General features: G+C 37.1%; 1 protein-coding gene across 1 annotated transcript in view; it reads left to right on the top strand.

The window, feature by feature from the left end:
- Window positions 1-21,000, top strand: part of STPG2 (sperm tail PG-rich repeat containing 2) — a gene marked incomplete at its 3' end in the record, with an annotated part of 294,294 nt that overhangs the window by 92,217 nt on the left and 181,077 nt on the right. The window contains 2 exon segments of the mRNA XM_065878286.1: window positions 5,985-6,144; window positions 12,418-12,585. Coding sequence (XP_065734358.1) covers window positions 5,985-6,144; window positions 12,418-12,585 — 328 coding nt within the window.

The following is a 21,000-nucleotide window of genomic DNA, read 5'->3' as shown; positions in this document are numbered from 1 at the left end:
TAGGGCCTCAGTCCTGACTGCACATCAGCATTAGCCAAGAAGCTTTTAATTCCTGCACACCATCTGATCAAATGAATGATTATACCCTAGTTTTTAAAGACAGGCCCATTTTTATTAGCTTGCACATGAAAAAATGCCATAAACAACATGCCTCAGTAATCTTTAACTTCTGTTCCCAAGGCGGGATACTTTCAAGATCTGGGCCTTATGCCTTAAAATGGATGTGCTTAGCAAAAAAAGCTGTAGCGGTGACCCCTTTTTGGCTGAAGTGTGTTTCTTTATTGTGCATGAGAATCTTCTATGAGGCTTGGTCAAAATGCAGATTCCTGGGCCCAACAAGATTCTAATTCACCATATCTCAGATGAGACACCGGGAGGCCATGTACTTAATAGGTTGGTATCAATGCAGGTGTTTTGTTGATCACAATGGAAAAGCAGGATAAATATTACGGCATTTTCAGCCTGTGCCTCGGGTTTGGTCTTTGTAAAGTCTTTTTAGCTTCTTTATATTGTCATAAACAGAGACCTGCCTTTCAGTGGTCAGTGTCTCACAATCCTATTTTGGAGCTTATTATTATTATTATTATTATTTTTTTTTTTGCAGTATGCGGGCCTCTCACTGTTGTGGCCTCTCCCGTTGCGGAGCACAGGCTCCGCCGGACGCGTAGGCTCAGCGGCCATGGCTCACGGGCCCAGCCGCTCCGCAGCATGTGCGATCTTCCCAGACCGGGGCAGGAACCCGTGTCCCCTGCATCGGCAGGCGGACTCTCAACCACTGCACCACCAGGGAAGCCCTGGAGCTTATTTTTAATTGGCTTATTAAATCCTAAGTCTAAATTTTTAGAAGTAAGGACCTGATTTTACTGCTCTATCTTATATAATGAAGCAAAGTTCAGTAATATTAGGAACTATGGAAAAACAGAAGAAAAGGAATAGGAAGTGTTCACTGAAGGGGTCAAGATTTCATTTCGTCTTTTATGCAAAATAGTTCTCAAGACTAAGTATATTCACTTATCTCATTATTCACACTTAGTCTTTTCCCTATGCTCCATAGTAATGACCACTTAGACAACTGTTGAAAACAGTAGGAAAGTAGTCCCTGTTTGTCAGTAGCTAATAATTGTTTATCATGCCTTCCTATACAGAGAGAAGATAGATATAGCATATCTGAAAAGTTCAAGAAAACAGATTACCATCATGTATTTGAATATCCGTATTTCTGTATTTGATACATATTTCATAGGTTTATATAAACACAGAGTTATGCAGAAGTTTCTTTTCTTCTAAATGTAACTATCTACAAGTTCATAGATAAAAAACAATCTTACATGCATGACCAAAGTGAATCTTTTCTATCAGCTATCAAATAATTGTGTAAATTTGTTCATTTGAGACAACATAGCATGGACTTTGCATAAATTTTTAGAATATAATTTATTTATAGGAAGAGGTATTTCTGTATAAGAATTTCTCCTAAAGAATTGTTCAAATTATTATTTTTTATTATAATTATAGGTATTTTACTATAATTAGAAATGGATAATGCTCTTATTTGGGGGCACATTAGTTCCCAGAGGAACGTATCTCTAAAATCGTTGTATGGTCAGTGAAAATACAATGCATGCATTCATCCATTCTTCTGACAAGTATTTACTGAGCACCTACTATGCCCCAGCTACTCTTCTATACTCTAAAGATAGAGCAGCCAACAAAACAAAACAAAACAAAAAAACAACTGCCCTCTTGGAGCTTATAACATTGCAGGAAATCATATTTTGGATAGTAAAAAACAATAAGGTTGAAAAATAGGTAGGAGAGGGGACAGGAATTGTTTGGGGGAGGCAGTGAAATTTTATGTTGGGTGGCCTGGAAATGACTCATTGAGAAGGTAACGTTGAGTAGTGAACTGACTGAATTGAAAGAGTGAGCCCTGGATCTATCTAGGAGAACATTCCAAGCAAAGAGAATGGTAAGTGCAAAGGTTTTGAGGTGGATATATGACTGATCTTTTTAGGAAACAGAGTGAATGAGTGGAGAGAGTAGTAGGATAGGTGGTTAGAGTGGTAATAGTGTGTCTGGGGGTGAAATTCATTTCATATTAAGGACCTTGGTTTTTTGCCAGAAGTGAGATTGGAAGCCATTGGATGGGTTTGAGAAGGGGAGTGGTACAGTCTGACCAAGGGTTTTATCTGGATCCATCACTAGTTTCTGTGTTGGAAACAGACTGAAATGGGCAATGGTGGAAGCAAGGGAGGCAGTTAGGAAGATTTCACAGTAATCCGGGTAAGAGATCGTGGCTTGGATCAGAGTATTTGTGGAGGTGGAGCGACATGGTTGGATTTGCCTATATTGTTATGATATAGTTGATAGGATTTGCTGATAGAATTTCATTATACATCCAAGTTATAAGCCAGGTATTTAATTCATAAATTAAGGAATAATTCTTTCAACTATAGAAAAGTAGGGGAGATATTATATGAAGCAGAAGATTTAAATTTATCTTTTTTATACTATGAAAGGTACTTTATCAAGGTAGTTAAAATATTTGATGATGACTAAATAGTACTTCTATATATATATTTACATTTTATTAGCAAGATAATTAAAACCCAATCCCAATGTTTACTGAATTAATTTTTATCTGTTATAAAATATCTAGTTAAAAGCTTAATGTCTTACATCTAATATTTGTAGTTAAAATAAAATATATCCTAAAGCTTATTTGTTGGAAACAAAGCAGTCTACTGATTAACAGAAATTTGAGAAGACAGTAAAATATTTTTTAGAGATGAGCTGGTTGTCTAAAGTTAAATGGGAGAAATATAGAAACTACTTTTATTCATTGTAGTGTCTAAATCACATGAAGAACTAGATAATTTTTTTCTGAGCTCTATCAGTAGGGGGCAGCAAAGTTTCAAGTAGTGTGTTTTCGGGTTCCTGGGAGGCTTTGCTAAGGAAAATTTCCTTTTTTTTTTTTTTTTTGTTGTTGTTGTTGCCGTTGCTCTTAAGAAGTTTGTTCTGGCTTGCTTTTTAATGAAGTGCTTTGGTAATATCACTTAAAAGCGCTGTAGCTTTTGTTCAGATATTTAGCCAATTGTTCCCTTAGGCGCTATAGATGCTTTCTTAAGAGTATGTATTTTTTTCTTTCTGTAATTTAGGGAGTACCAGGGCAAGGAAAATATGACATTAAAAGTCAATTTCAGAAGAATGAAACTATGTCATCAAACGTAAATCATGCATCACCTGCTTTTCTTTCTCAATCCCGGGTAATGTTCTACAGTTATTTCATATTTAGTGTATAATAGGTATAATGCAATGCCAGCAACAAATCCAGTGGTGTTAGGGAGATTATAAAAAGAAAAGTGGTATTTAAGCAAATTAGGAACAGATGCAGCCTGGGCAAATCATTTTGCCAGAAATGTGGGTAAAAGGAAATGACTTAAGATTACACTATTAACAATAATATGCAGAGATGAATCTTCAAATTGAAATTATTTATTAAACGTTGTCTACTAAGCAAATTTGCTTATGTGGAAGTTCAGTTTAGCTTATAAGAGATTTTAGTCTGGGTTTTAAAATATACTAATGAATATGTGAAGTGTTGACGTGTAATCTATGAGGACATTCATATCTTTTGAAGAAGGTTCTGAAGGCTCTCTGGAGCCTAGCTGTAAATTATATCTAAAACTGCCACTGGGGCCTTTATTAGTGATATGAGAGTCTATTTCACAGGAATCCTGTTCTCCAAGGTCTATATTGAGGGGACTTGAAGGTATCTAAGATATTCCTAAGGCAAGAACATTATAATACTAGCAAACCTTTATGTCACAGTGGCCAGATCAAGTCGTTGTGATATTTAACCAATTGTACTATGTAAAACTCAGATTATCTTATTTAACTTGGGAAGGTTATTAACCTTCAGATGACTACAGCGGGCTACTTTAGTTTCATTGTACTTAAGAGGCAACTCCTTGGAGACAAATAGATAGATTGCAGGTATATTTTGGAGACACAGTTAACATGACTTTTTAATGGGTTAGATGTTGTGGTGAGGGACTAGGAAGAATCAGGAATGAACATCAGGTTTCTGCCTTGAGCAACTTGATAGTACTTAAGGTACTACACAGAATGGATGTGAGGGAATGGGATATCGTGTGTGTGCCCTTGATTTTAAAAACACCATTTTTACAACTAGAACTCTCAGTTTTTATGCTATTCCTGTTCATCTGATATACAGTCCTAATGTGACATTACTTAGCACCAATTATAATCTTTTAAATATATTTTCAGAAATGAAAAAGAATATGATATCAATTTTGCTAAGAGGACCATGAAGAGAAGAATCATGGTTCTGGGGTGAAAGATATGGAGGAGTTAAAACCAACAGGACTGCCTGCTAGGGGTAGTGTTAGTGTTTAGCTGAATATGAATAGATTTATTAATGATTATGATTGAAAAAGCAATAATGAAATTAACAAGGTAGACTTGGAACACAATTTTTGATTTATAGGATTAAAGACATGTTATGTTATTGGGATACTTATTTTAGTCTTGACTTAAGGAGTTGTCTGGTATTTTATTTAAATGCATTGAATTTTCTTATGTCTTCAACTATTAATTTTTAAAACATAAGATTTCCTTTATAATAATGGTTCTCAACTCTTGCTGCATATTAGAATATTTGGGGAAATTTTAATACATTCTGATACGCAGTTGCTTTCTTTCCTCTCTCCCAGAGATTGATTCAACTGGTCCAGAATAGGACCCAGGCACCAATACTTTTTTTAACTCCTCAAGTAATTCTATATGCAGCCAGGGTTGAGTATTACCATTTAAAAACATTGACTCAGCATTTAAATAATAAAATAGTATTTAAGAAGGCTTTGGAAATGTTCCTACATGAAAGGAGGCTAAAAGCAATATCTGAGCCTAGTCTCGGTTATGTATTATAGGGGAAAAATGCAATAGAATTATAATTAGATCAACTGACATTTGGAATATGAATGGTACATTAGATAAAAGTCATATCATTGATACATTTAAGAAAATACATGTAAGAAAATATCCCTATTTTTAATAAATACACACTAAAGTATTTAGGGGTAAAGGGCCACAACACACATAACTTTCCATTAAATGGTTCTATATGCGTGTTGTGTGTGTGTGTGTGTGTATGTGTGTGTGTGTAGGGAGACAGAGAGAGGGAGGAATGGACATACAGAGAGAAAGACAGAAATAGAGTGGGCAAATGAAAACAGTGAATGGCATAACATGTTAGCAGGTGCATCTGGGTAATCATTGCACAGGTATTTTCTGCATTATTTTTATTCATAAATTTGAATGTTCCAAATTTTAAATTAATTCTAAATAAAAAAGTTTAAAAAATAGATTATTCAATGCTATATTTCATAAGATTTCATAATTTACATATAGATACATGTATATTTAATATCAGTCAAATATAAATTTATAATAAGTAAGCTTATTATAAGTTTATAAAATCATAACTTTAAGTTAAAGTGGATTTATATACCACTTGAATCTAAGATTTTTTTCTTAAGGTAGCTAATGGTATCGTTGAGTTAATTGAATATATATGTTGAGGGACTTTGTCAATTTGTGTAATTTTATTACATAGAAGAAACCATGTTAGATCATGTAGTTTTTCTTTATTATCTTGCAGGATATTTTAAATGTGAAGATTGTCCACACACTATCATCTGAATCTCATATTGAGATGATTTCCTTTGAAAAATCTTTCTGGCTTAGCGAAGTACATAATGCATTACTGTATTAATATATAGATGATTTTTCTAAAAGTATATATTTTATGTTTTGATAGATATCTTTACTCATCTACATTTTCTTCACTCCATTAAGAAATAAACTCCAGATGTTATATTACTAAGAAAGCAGCTTTTAACTCACAAAATATCAAAACGTACCATAGTTTCTTACTGGCATGTTTTCTTGTTCTTCACTAGAGGTTTTTCCCTATGAAATCAATCACCCCAGCTCCTGGTGCATATAATGAATCTCGAACTGCTTTCAAGCCCTTGAAGAAAACACCAGGACTGAAAAATACCTCATTTGGTCAAAGTGCTGCTCAATTCACACAAGACTCTAGGACAGAGAAAATTCCAGGTTAGCAATGAATTCATATGTATCTACTCTTTAGCTTTATGCAACTTAATATTCTTCAAATGGTTGCACAAGAAAGTAGGGAGGAAAGTACAATTTTCTGTTCTATGGGTGGTGTTGTCATTTTAAGTCAACATTTTTTTAAGCATTGACTCTACACTAAACACAGATAAAAATAATGTACAGTTTTAGTAAGATTTTAATTTAACTTGTCACATCTCTTAGTTGTAATTTTCAATTGTTTTCCTTTTTTCAATAAATTTCCTAATTTTCCCTTGGTAGGTGAACATATAGGTAAATTGTGTGGTCACTGCCAGTAATATAACTTACGATATTCAGTTTTGTTAAAATTTTATTTTGGAGATGTCCAATCACATGTACTAGTATTCTCAGTGGGTATTCTAGTATACAGTGGATAATCTAAAACTATAACACAAAAATAACATATAATGACTAACACATTGCTGATGTATAACAAACTCAGTGGCTTAAAAAAACAGACTTTTTCCATCATATCCCATTAATCTGTGGGACTGCTAAAAGGCAGAGTTCAGATGGGACTGTTATTCAGAGTGCATGCATAGCTCAAGCATTGCTACCCCAGGGTAGTTGGTCTTTTCACATGGTAGCTCAGGGCTCCATGAGACCTGGCAGGAAGCTGCAAGGCTTCTTATGACCTACCCTCAGAAATTCCAGGACCTCACTTTCTGTTAGTCAATCAAGTGGCACAGGGTAGCCTATATTGAAAAGAAGGACATGAAACTTCATCTTTCAATGACAGGGGTAGCAAGGAATTTGTGGCCATCTTTAATCTGCTATAGATTACCCTCTGGCTACAAAATATTTTCATTTTTCCTACATGTCTTCTCAAGGCCTCCAAAGTCTCAGGCAAGTATGGTATAATCTTAAAGACCAGGATCTTGTTATCTAAGTCAGGTGTAGGTGCAGGTGGGGATTCTTGGGTGTGGTCCTTCAGATCATCTTGTATATCTCTCTTCTCTATCAGAAGAGCTGTGAACTACAGATACAAGTTATCTCCCCCATATATTCAACACATAGTGGTGGGAGAGAGAGAGGATAATAATACTAGAAACTCCTATCCAAAAAAGAGAGAAAACTGGAGGCCCACAATATTACTAAATCAAACTTGGGTCCACTTGCCTGTGTCCAGTAAAGCCAATCTACTGACACAGTGTTGTGGTGAAGAAAAGTGCAGCATTTACTGCAGGGCACCAAGCAAGGAGTCCAGGTAGCTAGTGCTCAAAAGGCCCAAACTCCCCAGTGGCTTTCAGGGAAAGGTTTTTAAAGACAGGGTGAGGGAGGGGAATTGTGGGGTGCGTGATCAGCTCATGGACATTCTTCTGATGGGTTAGTTGTGAGGTAATCGGGAGTCAACATGATCAACCTTCTGTTTCCAGCCGCTCTGGGGTCTACCTGTTTGTGGGCAGCATACAGTTAACTTCTTCCACCTGGTGGAGGTTTCAGTATCTGCAAAACAGCTCAAAGGACATGGCTTAGAATGTTATCTATAGCCTTTGAGGAGGAACTAAAAGTGCTTGACTTTGTTTAATGGCTAAAGTATTATTATTTTGTCTTGCTTGACTATTTTCCTTTATTTCTGCATTTTCTCCCTTCTCTGATTAAATTTATTCTTTGGAACTTGTGGAGGGCCTAGGAGGCTAGTTTTCTACAGATAAGAGACAGGCAGAGGGCATTGGGTGAGGGTATCTGTCCTGAGAAGGCCCCATGGGGTCCTGCTCAATGACAATAGAAGTCACAGGCCTATAGCAATTCTGAAGTCCAAGGTGGCATATGTTGCCATTTTCTTAGTTAGGGCTCAGTTGGGCTCCCTGGGAGTAAGATTTCCTGTGGTGCTTTGTTTTACCTTCTAGGCTCTTGGTTTCATCCTTTGAAACATCCTTCCTCTTCTATAAGAAACAGGCTGTGTTTTCAGCTTTCTCAACCTGCTTCCTGCCCAGGGAGATCCGGGATCTATGAGCCACTTTTCATTTTGTACTGTTGTTGTTTGTTTCATTCCAGATTGGTTCATTCCTTATTAAAACTTTGTAGGTTTATTATTTTAATTTATAATCAAATACACTGGACAAAAGCCAAGCTCACATGTACTTCTTAGAAAAACCTTTAGTTTAGTGTTGCTGTGTTTCTGTACTCTTAGATTCTTAGGAGCACTATTGCACTATTGTTTTAGCTTAGAGGGTCTATGACATATGGCCTTAAAATTCCTAGGTGTTCTTTTCTGTAACTGAGAGATTCTATGAGATACCATCTTAAATCTTTTTGAGGTCTTAACAAAGGTCTTCCAGCTAAACCCCGGATTTGGTCTCGGGGCGTTTCTTGCTTTAAGAGCTTTTTGCTGTGTGGAGAGACTGGGGATGAAAAACAATTTTACTTTCAAACTCAGAAAATATTGGTTTCATTTTATTTCCTATAAATTCTGCTTGAAAACTGAGCAGTTTTAGCTTAGCTCTTTCTAACTATACCTTCTCACACACAGCTAAAAGCAACTAGTTGGCACTTTTGATATTTAACCTAGACATTTCCTGAGCTAGAATCCACTATTTTATTAGGTGTTTTCTTCACTATTCCAAGTATTAGTTTTGCCAAAATTTCTGCCATTACAGTATACAAATTATCTTTTCTCCAACCTCCATAACATTTTTATCACTCTCTTTAAGCCATTACCAACTGTCTCCTCAAGGCCATTTCTCTAAGTCTTGAGTTGTTTCAGCTTCTGGCCCATTGCCTGATCCCAAACCATTGCTCCAAGTTTTGACATGGTAATTTTTCCTTATAGTAATGCTGTACTCATGGTATGAAATTATTTACTATTTATGCCATTGAGAGGTTGAGTATTATTCTTCTACATCTTCAATCTTGGCTAGTCTGGTGGCTTTCTTCTCCAATAGCATGCAGTGGAAGTGATATTCTAGCACTTCTCAGGCAAAGTCATAAGCTTAACAGCATATACCTGGGCCTATAGAAACAATTGATTTTGGAGGCCTGAGCTTCTAGATAGAAATCTGACTAGTTTAAGACTGCCATTCTGGAGAGGTCTTATATAGGTGCTAGGCACTACCCCAGATGAGCCTAGCTCAGTAGTGTTTATCATGAATCTGAAATACAAATTATTTCAAAATATCAATTTATTCAGTGACCCAACTGCCTTAAGTTTGGGCCTTGTTTTCAATTTGATGGTCTAATGTATCACAAATAAAGTTTTATAAATTCCCCAAAGGTTATTTTATTTTTAAAGGATAAAGTTTAATTATGATGACCTCTAAAATCTAATCCTGATCTTACATATTTTAAGAATTAGTGAGAATGGCCTTCTTGTGTTTCCTTTTTCCCATGTAGATATTAGTGTACAGTAATGACTTAGACTCACAAATCAGTCATAGAACAGATTCAACCACCTAATATATGGCTCAGAGCTGTGGCAGGTTACTGTTCGTAGGCATCCTAAGCTGTCTAACTCTGGGGTTCCTGGGCATTGCTACACTTAATAACTGGAAAATGCACATAAAAAACCTCTAATGTAAGTGAATTATAATGATCAGGGTGGCTTTTCAAATCAGAACCTTAACAAGGTAGTACCTGAAATGCACACACCTTGAGGTCCCTATATTTAAGTACTTAAGCTCACTTGTCACAATGTTATTGTTGTCCTCTCATGCCAGAAGAGAGGCAAATCTAAGATATTTGTATTTTAAGTCCCTTAAATGGTGGCCCAAATAGTTTTCATTATGCTCTCTGTTTATATTTTTCCCAAGCATTATCAGTGGAGGAATGTTGGAAGACGTCAGAAATAAGATGTATTATTGGCATTTAGGTTTTCTGAGAGTTGGGATGACAGACTTCTGGGGAATAGACTTTAGAACTAGAATATTTGAAAAACTGAGAAGAATTTGTGGGCAGCTTCTTTGAGAAAAACCTTACATGTATCACGAGTACAGAGGATTTGACTGTGTAGAATGACTTGATCACTTTTAAACCAGAAGGAACCTAAAGTATCATCTAGCCTCATGCCCACTTGTTTGTTACCTGCCTGCAGTGAGAAAGGAGATTGCACCAGAATGTAAATCCACACAATGCTTCCTTCATGGAGAAAGACTAGTTATAAAACGTTTAGTGAGTCAATTTACATTTAGTTGTAAGCTCCTTTTATTGTAGATTGTTCTTGGACGGGCAGCAGTTCACAGATCACATTTTGAGTAGCACTGATCTAGTCAATTCCTATTATCTGCAGACAGGAACTTGAAGCCCAGAAAAACAAATGAGATTTAAGTGATGGTTCATACCTATTTAGTTGCAGATCTAATTTAGTAGATTCCAGATAACATGAGTACAGCCAAATCAGGTGTTCTTTCAAGTATTTGATATTGCATTTTATGAATATTGCTGCTCACTGGAACTGATTTCTTGAAAATACTGAACTATAAAACATATATAAATATTTGTTTCAAATATTTGAATGTCTTGATAAAAACTTTTATCAATGGCAAAGAAAGTTGTTTGTATTATTTTGAATGAATAAAAAGACATGTTATTCACTCCGATTGTCACTGTAGAAAATATTCCTGGTTATAAATGTACACTAAAGGGTAAAAGGCAAATATTAAAACAACTAAATACTATGATAGGAAGATTGGGTGATAGCTGATTTTTTTCTGTTCCAAATTGATTTTTAATTTCGTTACATCAAGATTTCAGTACTTTTTGGCATCAAGAATTTCCCTCCTGCCCTCCTCCCTCCCTCTCTCCCTCCCTCCCTTCCTTCCTTCTTTACTGAATATAATTTACACAATAAAAATAATTTTAAGTGTACATTTTGATGAGTGTTGGTAAATGTACATAGTCAGATAATCACCACTATTTAATCAAGTTTTAGAACACTTCCATCATTCTTAAAACGTTCTCTCAGGACTTCCCTGGTGGTGCAGTGGTAAAGAATCCACCTGCCAATGCAGGGGATGTGGGTTTGAGCCCTGGTCCGGGAATATTCCACATGCCGCGGAGCAGCTAAGCCCTTGTGCCACAACTACTGAGCCTGTGCTCTAGAGCCCATGAGCCACAACTACTGAGCCTGCATGCCACAACTACTGAAGCCCCCACGCCTAGAGCCTGTGCTCTGCAGCAGGAGAAGCCACTGCAATGAGAAGCCCATGTACCGCAACCAAGAGTAGCTCCCACTCGCCACAACTAGAGAAAGCCCGCAAGTGGCAGCAAAGACTGAACGCAGCCAAAAATAAAAATAAAAATAATAAATTTATTAAAAAAAAATAAAATAAAATGTCATCACCATACCCAAGGTCATCTAGGTTTCAAAAAAAAAAAAGTTCCTCATGACCTTCTGCAGTTAATCTCTACCCCCACTCTTGGCCCTAAGTAACTGTCAGTGTTTCTATGATTTTGCATTTTCTGGAATTTTATATAAATGGAATTACACATTATTTAGGATTTTGTGTTTGTCATCTTTCACTTAGCATGATGTTTTTGAGGTTCATTCATGTTGTTGCATTTATTTTTTCTTTTTATTATTGAGTATTATTCCATTGTTTGGGTGTAGCACATTTTGTTTATCTGTTCACCAGCTAATGGACATTTGGGTTGTTTTTATTTCTCTTGCGGAAATAACTAGGAGTAGGATTTCTGGGTCATATGGTAAGTATATGTTTAACTTTATAAGAATTTGACAAATTGTTTTTCAGAATGGCAAAGCACTTTGCGTTCCTGCCAGCAATACATGAGAATTCTTTCTAAAAAATTACTTCATTTATAGTTACTCAGTTTATAAATAAGATATGGTGTATATATACAATGGAATACTACTCAGCCATAAAAGACAATGAAATTTTGTCATTTGCATCAATATGGATGGACTTTGAGGGTATTTTGATAAGTGAAATAAGTCAAACAGAGAAAGACAAATTGTGTGATATCACTTATATATGGAATCTACAAAATACAACAAACTAGTGAATAAACAAAAAGAAGCAGACTCAGAGATATAGAGAACAAGCTAGTGGTTACCAGGGAGGAGAGGGAAGCGGGGAGGAGAAATACAAGGGCAGGGAAAAGTAAAAGGGTTATTTTGGGATTATATGAAATCATGTGTGTAAAACTTTTGAAAATGATAAAGCACTATAGAAGTTAAAGGATCTTTCATTCAATAAATAAAGTAAAATAAATAATAAAGTTACTCAGTTTAAAAGAATTAAAAGTGTTTCTTACATATGATATTCTTCATAATTCTAGGTCCTGGGTTTTATAATATCCAAAACAATACTTTAATTGACAACTTTAGCAATACCTGCTTGAAGAAACAAAAGAAAAGTGCATTTGGTTCTTCTGTTCCTCAGTCTCTCTTCCTGGTTCAGAAAGAAGTTTTTCCTACTCCTGGGCCTGCTGGCTGTAAGGTAATATGTGGATACCAAAATTATATTACTTATATCTATTACCAAGAATATAGGGTTTACAGGATTACATGTGATATATGTACCTCATTATTATAAACCATACTATTATTATTGAAATTATTTACATATGGTCATTTATGGCATAAGAACAAAAATTAATTTGGTTCACAGCTATGTTTGTAATTTCTTTTTTAAAAGTAGATCTTATTCTTTATCTCTTTGGAGATCTCACATATAGTTCTTTAAATATTCGTCTTCATTTTATGATTGGGCCACTATATTCTGAAAGTAAATTTAGGCTTCCTTTAATTTAGGGCTTCTTTAAATGCTCTCTGCAGTTTTATAATTTTTATGTTGACATCTTACACATCTTTATTAGATTTATCCCTCAGTATTTGATGTGCTTTTTTTTTTGTACATGAGTGTTCATAGCTTTATTCATATAGTTCATATAAAGTTCATAAAACTTTATTTGTAATAATAGAGCTGAAAACAACCCAAATGTCCATTAATCAATGAATGGATAAACAAACTGTGATATACTCATATTTAACAAGAATTAGTACATCCAGCCCTCTCAGAATAATTAGGAGGAATGAAATAAACTGACAAAAAAGAGTGGATAGTACATTATTCAATTTTTTTTTTAACATCTTTATTGGGGTATAATTGCTTTACAATGGTATGTTAGTTTCTGCTTTATAACAAAGTGAATCAGTTATACATATGTTCCCATATCTCTTCCCTCTTGTGTCTCCCTCCCTCCCTCCCTCCCACCCTCCCTATCCCGCCCTCCAGGCTGTCACAAAGCACCGAGCTGATCTTGTGCTATGCGGCTGCTTCCCACTAGCTATCTACCTTACGTTTGGTAGTGTATATATGTTCATGCCTCTCTCTCGCTTTGTCACAGCTCACCCTTCCCCCTCTCCGTATCCTCAAGTCTGTTCTCTAGTAGGTCTGTGTCTTTATTCCTGTCTTACCCCTAGGTTCTTCATGACATTTTTTTCCCTTAAATTCCATATATATGTGTTAGCATACGGTACTTGTCTTTCTCTTTCTGACTTACTTCACTCTGTATGACAGACTCTAGGTCTATCCACCTCATTACAAATAGCTCAATTTCGTTTCTTTTTATGGCTGAGTAATATTCCATTGTATATATGTGCCACATCTTCTTTATCCATTCATCCAATGATGGGCACTTAGGTTGTTTCCATCTCCGGGCTATTGTAAATAGAGCTGCAATGAACATTTTGGTACATGACTCCTTTTGAATTATGGTTTTCTCAGGGTATATGCCCAGTAGTGGGATTGCTGGGTCATATGGAAGTACTATTTGTAGTTTTTTAAGGAACCTCCATACTGTTCTACAAAGTGGCTGTACCAATTCACATTCCCACTGGCAGTGCAAGAGTGTTCCCTTTTTTCCGCACCCTCTCCAGCATTTATTGTTTCTAGATTTTTTGATGATGGCCATTCTGACTGGTGTGAGATGATATCTCATTGTAGTTTTGATTTGCATTTCTCTAATGATTAATGATGTTGAGCATTCTTTCAAGTGTTTGTTGGCAGTCTGTATATCTTCTTTGGAGAAATGTCTATTTAGGTCTTCTGCCCATTTTTGGATTGGGTTTTTTGTTTTTTTGTTATTGAGCTGCATGAGCTGCTTGTAAATTTTGGAAATTAATCCTTTGTCAGTTGCTTCATTTGCAAATATTTTCTCCCATTCTGAGAGTTGTCTTTTGGTGTGGTTTATGGTTTCCTTTCCTGTGCAAGGGCTTTGAAGTTTCATTAGATCACATTTGTTTATTTTTGTTTTTATTTCCATTTCTCTAGGAGGTGGGTCAGAAAGGATCTTGCTGTGATTTATGTCATAGAGTGTTCTGCCTATGTTTTCCTCTAAGAGTTTCATAGTTTCTGGCCTTACATTTAGGTCCTTAATCCATTTTGAGCTTATTTTTGTGTATGGTGTTAGGGAGTGATCTAATCTCATACTTTTACATGTACCTGTCCAGTTTTCCCAGGACCACGTAGTGAAGAGGCTGTCCTTTCTCCACTGTACATTCCTGTCTCCTTTATCAAAGATAAGGTGACCATATGTGCATGGGTTTATCTCTGAGCTTTCTACTCTGTTCCATTGATTTATCTTTCTGTTTTTGTGTCAGTACCATACTGTCTTGATTACTGTAGCTGTGTAGTATAGGCTGAAGTCAGGGAGCCTGATTCCTCCAGTTCCGTTTTTTGTTCTCAAGATTGCTTTGGCTATTTGGCGTCTTTTGTGTTTCCATACAAATATTGAACTTTTTTCTTCTAGTTCTGTGAAAAATGCCAGTGGTAGTTTGATAGGGATTGCATTGAATCTGTAGATTGCTTTGGGTAGTAGAGTCATTTTCACAATGTTGATTCTTCCAATCCAATAACATGGTATATCTCTCCATCTATTTGTATCATCTCTAATTTCTTTCATCAGTGTATTATAATTTTCTGCATACAGGTCTTTTGTCTCCTTAGGTAGGTTTATTCCTAGATATTTTATTCTTTTTATTGCAGGGGTAAATGGGAGTGTTTTCTTGATTTCACTTTCAGATTTTTCATCATTAGTGTATAGGAATGCCAGAGATTTCTATTTATTAATTTTGTATCCTGCAACTTTACCACATTCATTGATTAGCTCTAGTAGTTTTCTCGTAGCATCTTTAGGATGCTCTATGTATAGTATCCTGTCATCTGCAAACAGTGACAGCTTTACTTCTTCTTTTCCGATTTGGATTCCTTTTATTTCCTTTTCTTCTCTGGTTGCTGTGCCTAAAACTTCCAAAACTATGTTGAATAAGAGTGGTGAGAGTGGGCAACTTTGTCTTGTTCCTGATCTTAGTGGAAATGCTTTCAGTTTTTCAGCATTTAGGATGATGTTGGCTGTGGGTTTGTCCTATATGGCCTTTATTATGTTGAGGAAAGTTCCCTCTATGCCTACTTTCTGGAGGGTTTTTATCATAAATGGGTGTTGAATTTTGTCAAAAGCTTTCTCTGCATCTATTGAGATGATCATATGGTTTTTCTCCAGTTTGATAATGTGGTTTATCACACTGATTGATTTGTGTAAATTGAAGAATCCTTGCATTCCTGGAATAAACCCCACTTGATCATGGTGTATGATCCTTTTAATGTGCTGTTGGATTCTGTTTGCTAGTATTTTGTTGAGGATTTTTGCATCTATGTTCATCAGTGATATTGGCCTGTAGTTTTCTTTCTTTGTGACATCCTTGTCTGGTTTTGGTATCAGGGTGATGGTGGCCTTGTAGAATGAATTTGGGAGTGTTCCTCCCTCTGCTATATTTTGGAAGAGTTTGAGAAGGATAGGTGTTAGCTCTTCTCTAAATGTTTGATAGAATTTGCCTGTGAAGCCATCTGGTCCTGGGCTTTTGTTTGTTGGAAGATTTTTAATCACAGTTTCAATTTCAGTGCTTGTGGTTGGTCTGTTCATATTTTCTGTTTCTTCCTGATTCAGTCGTGGCAGTTTGTGCATTTCTAAGAATTGTCCATTTCTTCCAGGGTGTCCATTTTATTGGCATAGAGTTGCTTGTAGTAATCTCTCATGATCTTTTGTATTTCTGCAGTGTCAGTTGTTACTTCTCCTTTTTCATTTCTAATTCTATGCATTTGAGTCTTCTCCCTTTTTTTCTTGATGCGTCTGGCTAATGGTTTGTCAATATTGTTTATCTTCTCAAAGAACCAGCTTTTAGTTTTATTGATCTTTACTATTGTTTCCTTCATTTCCTTTTCATTTTTTTCTGATCTGATTTTTATGATTTCTTTCCTTCTGCTAACTTTGGGGTTTTTTTGTTGTTCTTTCTCTAATTGCTTTAGGTGCAAGTTTAGGTCATTTATTTGAGATGTTTCCAGTTTCTTAAGGTGGGCTTGTATTGCTATAAACTTCCCTCTTAGAATTGCTTTTGCTGCGTCCCATAGGTTTTGGGTCGTGAAGTCTCCATTGTCATTTGTTTCTAGGTATTTTTTTAATTTCCTCTTTGATTTCTTCAGTGTTCACTTCGTTATTAAGTAGTGTATTGTTTAGCCTCCATGTGTTTGTATTTTTTACAGATCTTTTCCTGTAATTGATATCTAGTGTCACAGCATTGTGGTTGGAAAAGATACTTGATACAATTTCAATTTTCTTAAATTTACCAAGGCTTGATTTGTGACTCAAGATATGATCTATCCTGGAGAATGTTCCATGAGCCCTTGAGTAAAATGTGTATTCTGTTGTTTTTGGATGGACTGTCCTATAAATATCAATTAAGTCCATCTTGTTTAATGTATCATTTAAAGCTTGTGTTTCCTTATTTATTTTCATTTTGAGTGATCTGTCCATTGGTGAAAGTGGGGTGTTAAAGTCCCGTACTATGAGTATATTACTGTTGATTTTCCCTTTTATGGCTGTTAGTATTTGCCTTATGTATTGACATGCTCCTATGTTGGGTGCATAAATATTTACAATTGCTATATCTTCTTCTTGGATCGATCCCTTGATCATTATGTAGTGTCCTTCTTTGTCTCTTGTATTAGTCTTTGTTTTAAAGTCTATTTTGTCTGATATGAGAATTGCTACTCCAGCTTTCTTTTGATTTCCCTTTTCATGGAATATCTTTTTCCATCCCCTTACTTTCAGTCTGTATGTGTCTCTAGGTCTGAAATGGATCTCTTGTAGACAGCATATATATGGGTCTTGTTTTTGTATCCATTCAGCCAATCTGTGTCTTTTGGTGGGAGCATTTAGTCCATTTACATTTAAGGTAATTATCAATATGTATATTCCTATTCCCATTTTCTAAATTGTTTTGGGTTCATTATTGTAGGTCTTTTCCTTCTCTTGTGTTTCTTGCCTAGAGAAGTTCCTTTAGCATTTGTTGTAAAGCTGGTTTGGTGGTGCTGAACTCTCTCAGCTTTTGCTTGTCTGTAAAGGTTTTAATTTCTCCATTAACTCTGAATGAGATCCTTGCTGGGTAGAGTAATCTTGGTTGCAGGTTTTTCCCCTTCATCACTTTAAATATGTCCTGCCAGTCCCTTCTGGCTTGCAGAGTTTCTGCTGAAAGGTCAGCTGTTAACCTTATGGGGATTCCCTTGTGTGTTATTTGTTGTTTTTCCCTTGCTGTTTTTAATATGCTTTCTTTGTATTTAATTTTTGACAGTTTGATTAATATGTGTCTTGGCGTATTTCTCCTTGGATTTATCCTGTATGGGACTCTCTGTGATTCCTGGACTTGATTAACTATTTCCTTTCCCATATTAGGGAAATTTTCAAGTATAATCTCTTCAAATATTTTCTCAGTCCTTTTCTTTTTCTCTTCTTCTTCTGGAACCCCTATAATCTGAATGTTGGTACGTTTAATGTTGTCCCAGAGATCTCTGCGACTATCCTCAGTTCTTTTCATGCTTCTTTCTTTATTCTGCTCTGCAGTAGTTATTTCCACTATTTTATCTTCCAGGTCACTTCTCCGTTCTTCTGCCTCAGTTATTCTGCTATTGATCCCATCTAGAGTATTTTTCATTTCATTTATTGTATTGTTCATCATTGTTTGTTTCATCTTTAGTTCTTCTAGGTCCTTGTTAAATGTTTCTTGCATTTTGTGTATTCTATTTCCAAGATTTTGGATCATCTTTACTATCATTATTCTGAATTCTTTTTCAGGTAGACTGCCTATTTCCTCTTCATTTTTTACATCTGGTGGGTTTTTATCTTGCTCCCTCATCTGCTGTGTGTTTTTCTATCTTCTCATTTTGCTTATCTTACTGTGTTTGGGGTCTCCTTTTTGCAGGCTGCAGGTTCGTAGTTCCCGTTGTTTTTGGTGTCTGTCCCCAGTGGTTAAGGTTGGTTCAGTGGGTTGTGTAGGCTTCCTGGTGGAGGGGACTAGTGCCTGTGATTTGGTGGATGAGGCTGGATCTTGTCTTTCTGGTGGGCAGGACCACGTCTGGTGGTGTGTTTTGGGGTGTCTGTGGACTTATTATGATTTTAGGCAGCCTCTCTGCTAATGGGTGGGGTTGTGTTCCTGTTTTGCTAGTTGTTTGGCATAGGGTGTCCAGCACTGTAGCTTGCTGATCGTTGAGTGAAGCTGGGTGCTGGCGTTGAGGTGGAGATCTCTGGGACATTTTCGCCATTTGATATTATGTGGAGCTGGGAAGTCTCTTGTTGACCAGTGTCCTGAAGTTGGCTCTCCCACCTCAGAGGCACAGCACTGACTCCAGGCTGCAGCACCAGGAGCCTTTCATCCACACGGCTCAGGATAAAAGGGAGAAAAAGTAGAGAGAAAGAATTAGTAGAAGAAAGAAAGAAAGAAAAAAGAAAGGAAGGAAAGGAAGGAAGGAAGGAAGGATGGAAGGAAGAAAGAAACAAAGAAGAAAAGGAAAGAAGGAAAGAAAGCAAGAAAGCATGGAGGGAGGGAAGGAGGGATGGTGGGAGGAAGGAAGGAAGGTAGGAAGGAGAGAAGGAAGGAATAAAGAAAGAAGATAAAATAAAGTAAAATATAATAAAGTTATTAAATTAAAAAATAATTATTAAGCAAAAATATTAGGAAAAAACAAAAAAACGGACGGATAGAACCTTAGGACAAATGGCGGAAGCAAAGCTATACGGACAAAATCTCATACAGAAGCATACACATACACACAAAAAGAGGAAAAGGGGAAAAAATCATAAATCTTGCTCTTAAAGTCCACCTCCTCAGTTTGGGATGATTCATTGTCTAAAGGAGGGAAGGAAGGAAGGAAAGAAAGGAAAAGAAAGAAAGAAAAGATAAAGTAAAATAAAATAAAGTTATTAAAATTAATTATTAAGAAAACAAAAAACAAACAGATGGATAGAACCCTAGGACAAATGATGGAAACAAAGCTATACAGACAGAATCTCATACAGAAGCATACACATACACACAAAAAGAGGAAAAGGGGGGAAAATCATAAATCTTGCTCTCAAAGTCCACCTCCTCAATTTGGGATGATTCGTTGTCTATTCATGTATTCCACAGATGCAGGTACATCAAGTTGATTGTGGAGCTTTAATCCGCTGCTTCTGAGGCTGCTGGGAGAGATTTCCCTTTCTCTTCTTTGTTCTCACAGCTCCCAGTGGTTCAGCTTTGGATTTGGCCCTGCGTCTGCGTGTAGGTCGCCGGAGGGTGTCTGTTTTTCGCTCAGACAGGATGGGTTTAAAGGAGCCGCTGATTCGGGGGCTCTGGCTCACTCAGGCTGGGGGGAGGGAGGGGCACGGAGTGCGGGGCGAGCCTGTAGCGGCAGAGGCCGGCGTGACGTTGCACCAGCCTGAGGCTCGCCGTGCATTGTCCTGGGGAAGTTGTCCCTGGATCCCAGGAACCTGGCATTGGCGGTCTGCACAGGCTCTCCGGAAGGGAGGTGTGGATAGTGACCTGTCCTTGCACACAGGCTTCTTGGTGGCGGCAGCAGCGGCCTTACCGTCTCTGTGGTCCGCGCTTTTAGCTGCAGCTTGCGCCTGTCACTGGAGCTCCTTTAAGCAGCGCTCTTAATCACCTCTCCTCGCGTACTAGGAAACAAAGAGGGAAGAAAAAGTCTCTTGCCTCTTCGGCAGCTCCAGACCTTTTCCCGGACTCCCTCCCAGCTAGCCGTGGTGTACTAACCCCTTCAGGCTGTGTTCACGCCACCAACCTGAGTCCTCTCCCTGCGCTCCGACCAAAGCCCAAGCCTCCGCTCACAGCCCCGCCCGCCCCAGCAGGTGAGCAGACAAGCCTCTCGGGCTGGTGAGTGCCGGTCGGCACCGATCCTCTGTGCGGGAATCTCCCCGCTTTGTCCTCCGCACCCCTGTTGCTGTGCTCTCCTCCACAGCCCCGAAGCTCCCCCCCTCCGCCACCCGCAGTCTCTGCCTGCGAAGTGGCTTCCTAGTGTGTGGAAACCTTTCCTATTTCACAGCTCCCTCCCACTGGTGCAGGTGCCATCCCTATTCTTTTGTCTCTGTGTTTTCTTTTGCCCTACCCAGGTACGTGGGGAGTTTCTTGCCTTTTGGGAGGTCTGAGGTCTTCTGCCAGCGTTCAGTAGGTGTTCTGTAGGAGTTGTTCCACGTGTGGATGTATTTCTGGTGTATCCGTGGGGAGGAAGGTGATCTCCGCGTCTTACTCTTCCGCCATCTTCCCCTTGTCCACCTTTGATGTTTTTTAATGCTATCAAAATGTTATCTTTTAAATATTTTCATTGTTTAGCTTTCTTTTATTGGTGTAAAGAAATATAATAGTCTTTATTAAAGATTTGCTTTACCAATGATTCATACTTCTTGCTAAATTCAATGATTAGTCCTACTAATTTACTATTAGTTTTAAAAAAAATTTCCTCAAGTGATTTTATGCCATCCGTGAATGGCAATTTCTTTTTTTCTCAATTAGTTTCGTCTTTTATATATATATAT

This window comes from Phocoena phocoena, chromosome 5 (assembly GCF_963924675.1).
Source record: "Phocoena phocoena chromosome 5, mPhoPho1.1, whole genome shotgun sequence".
In the NCBI taxonomy this organism is placed as follows: domain Eukaryota; kingdom Metazoa; phylum Chordata; class Mammalia; order Artiodactyla; family Phocoenidae; genus Phocoena; species Phocoena phocoena.
Note: the sequence above shows the minus strand (reverse complement) of the source record. Positions and strands in the feature narration are given on the sequence as shown.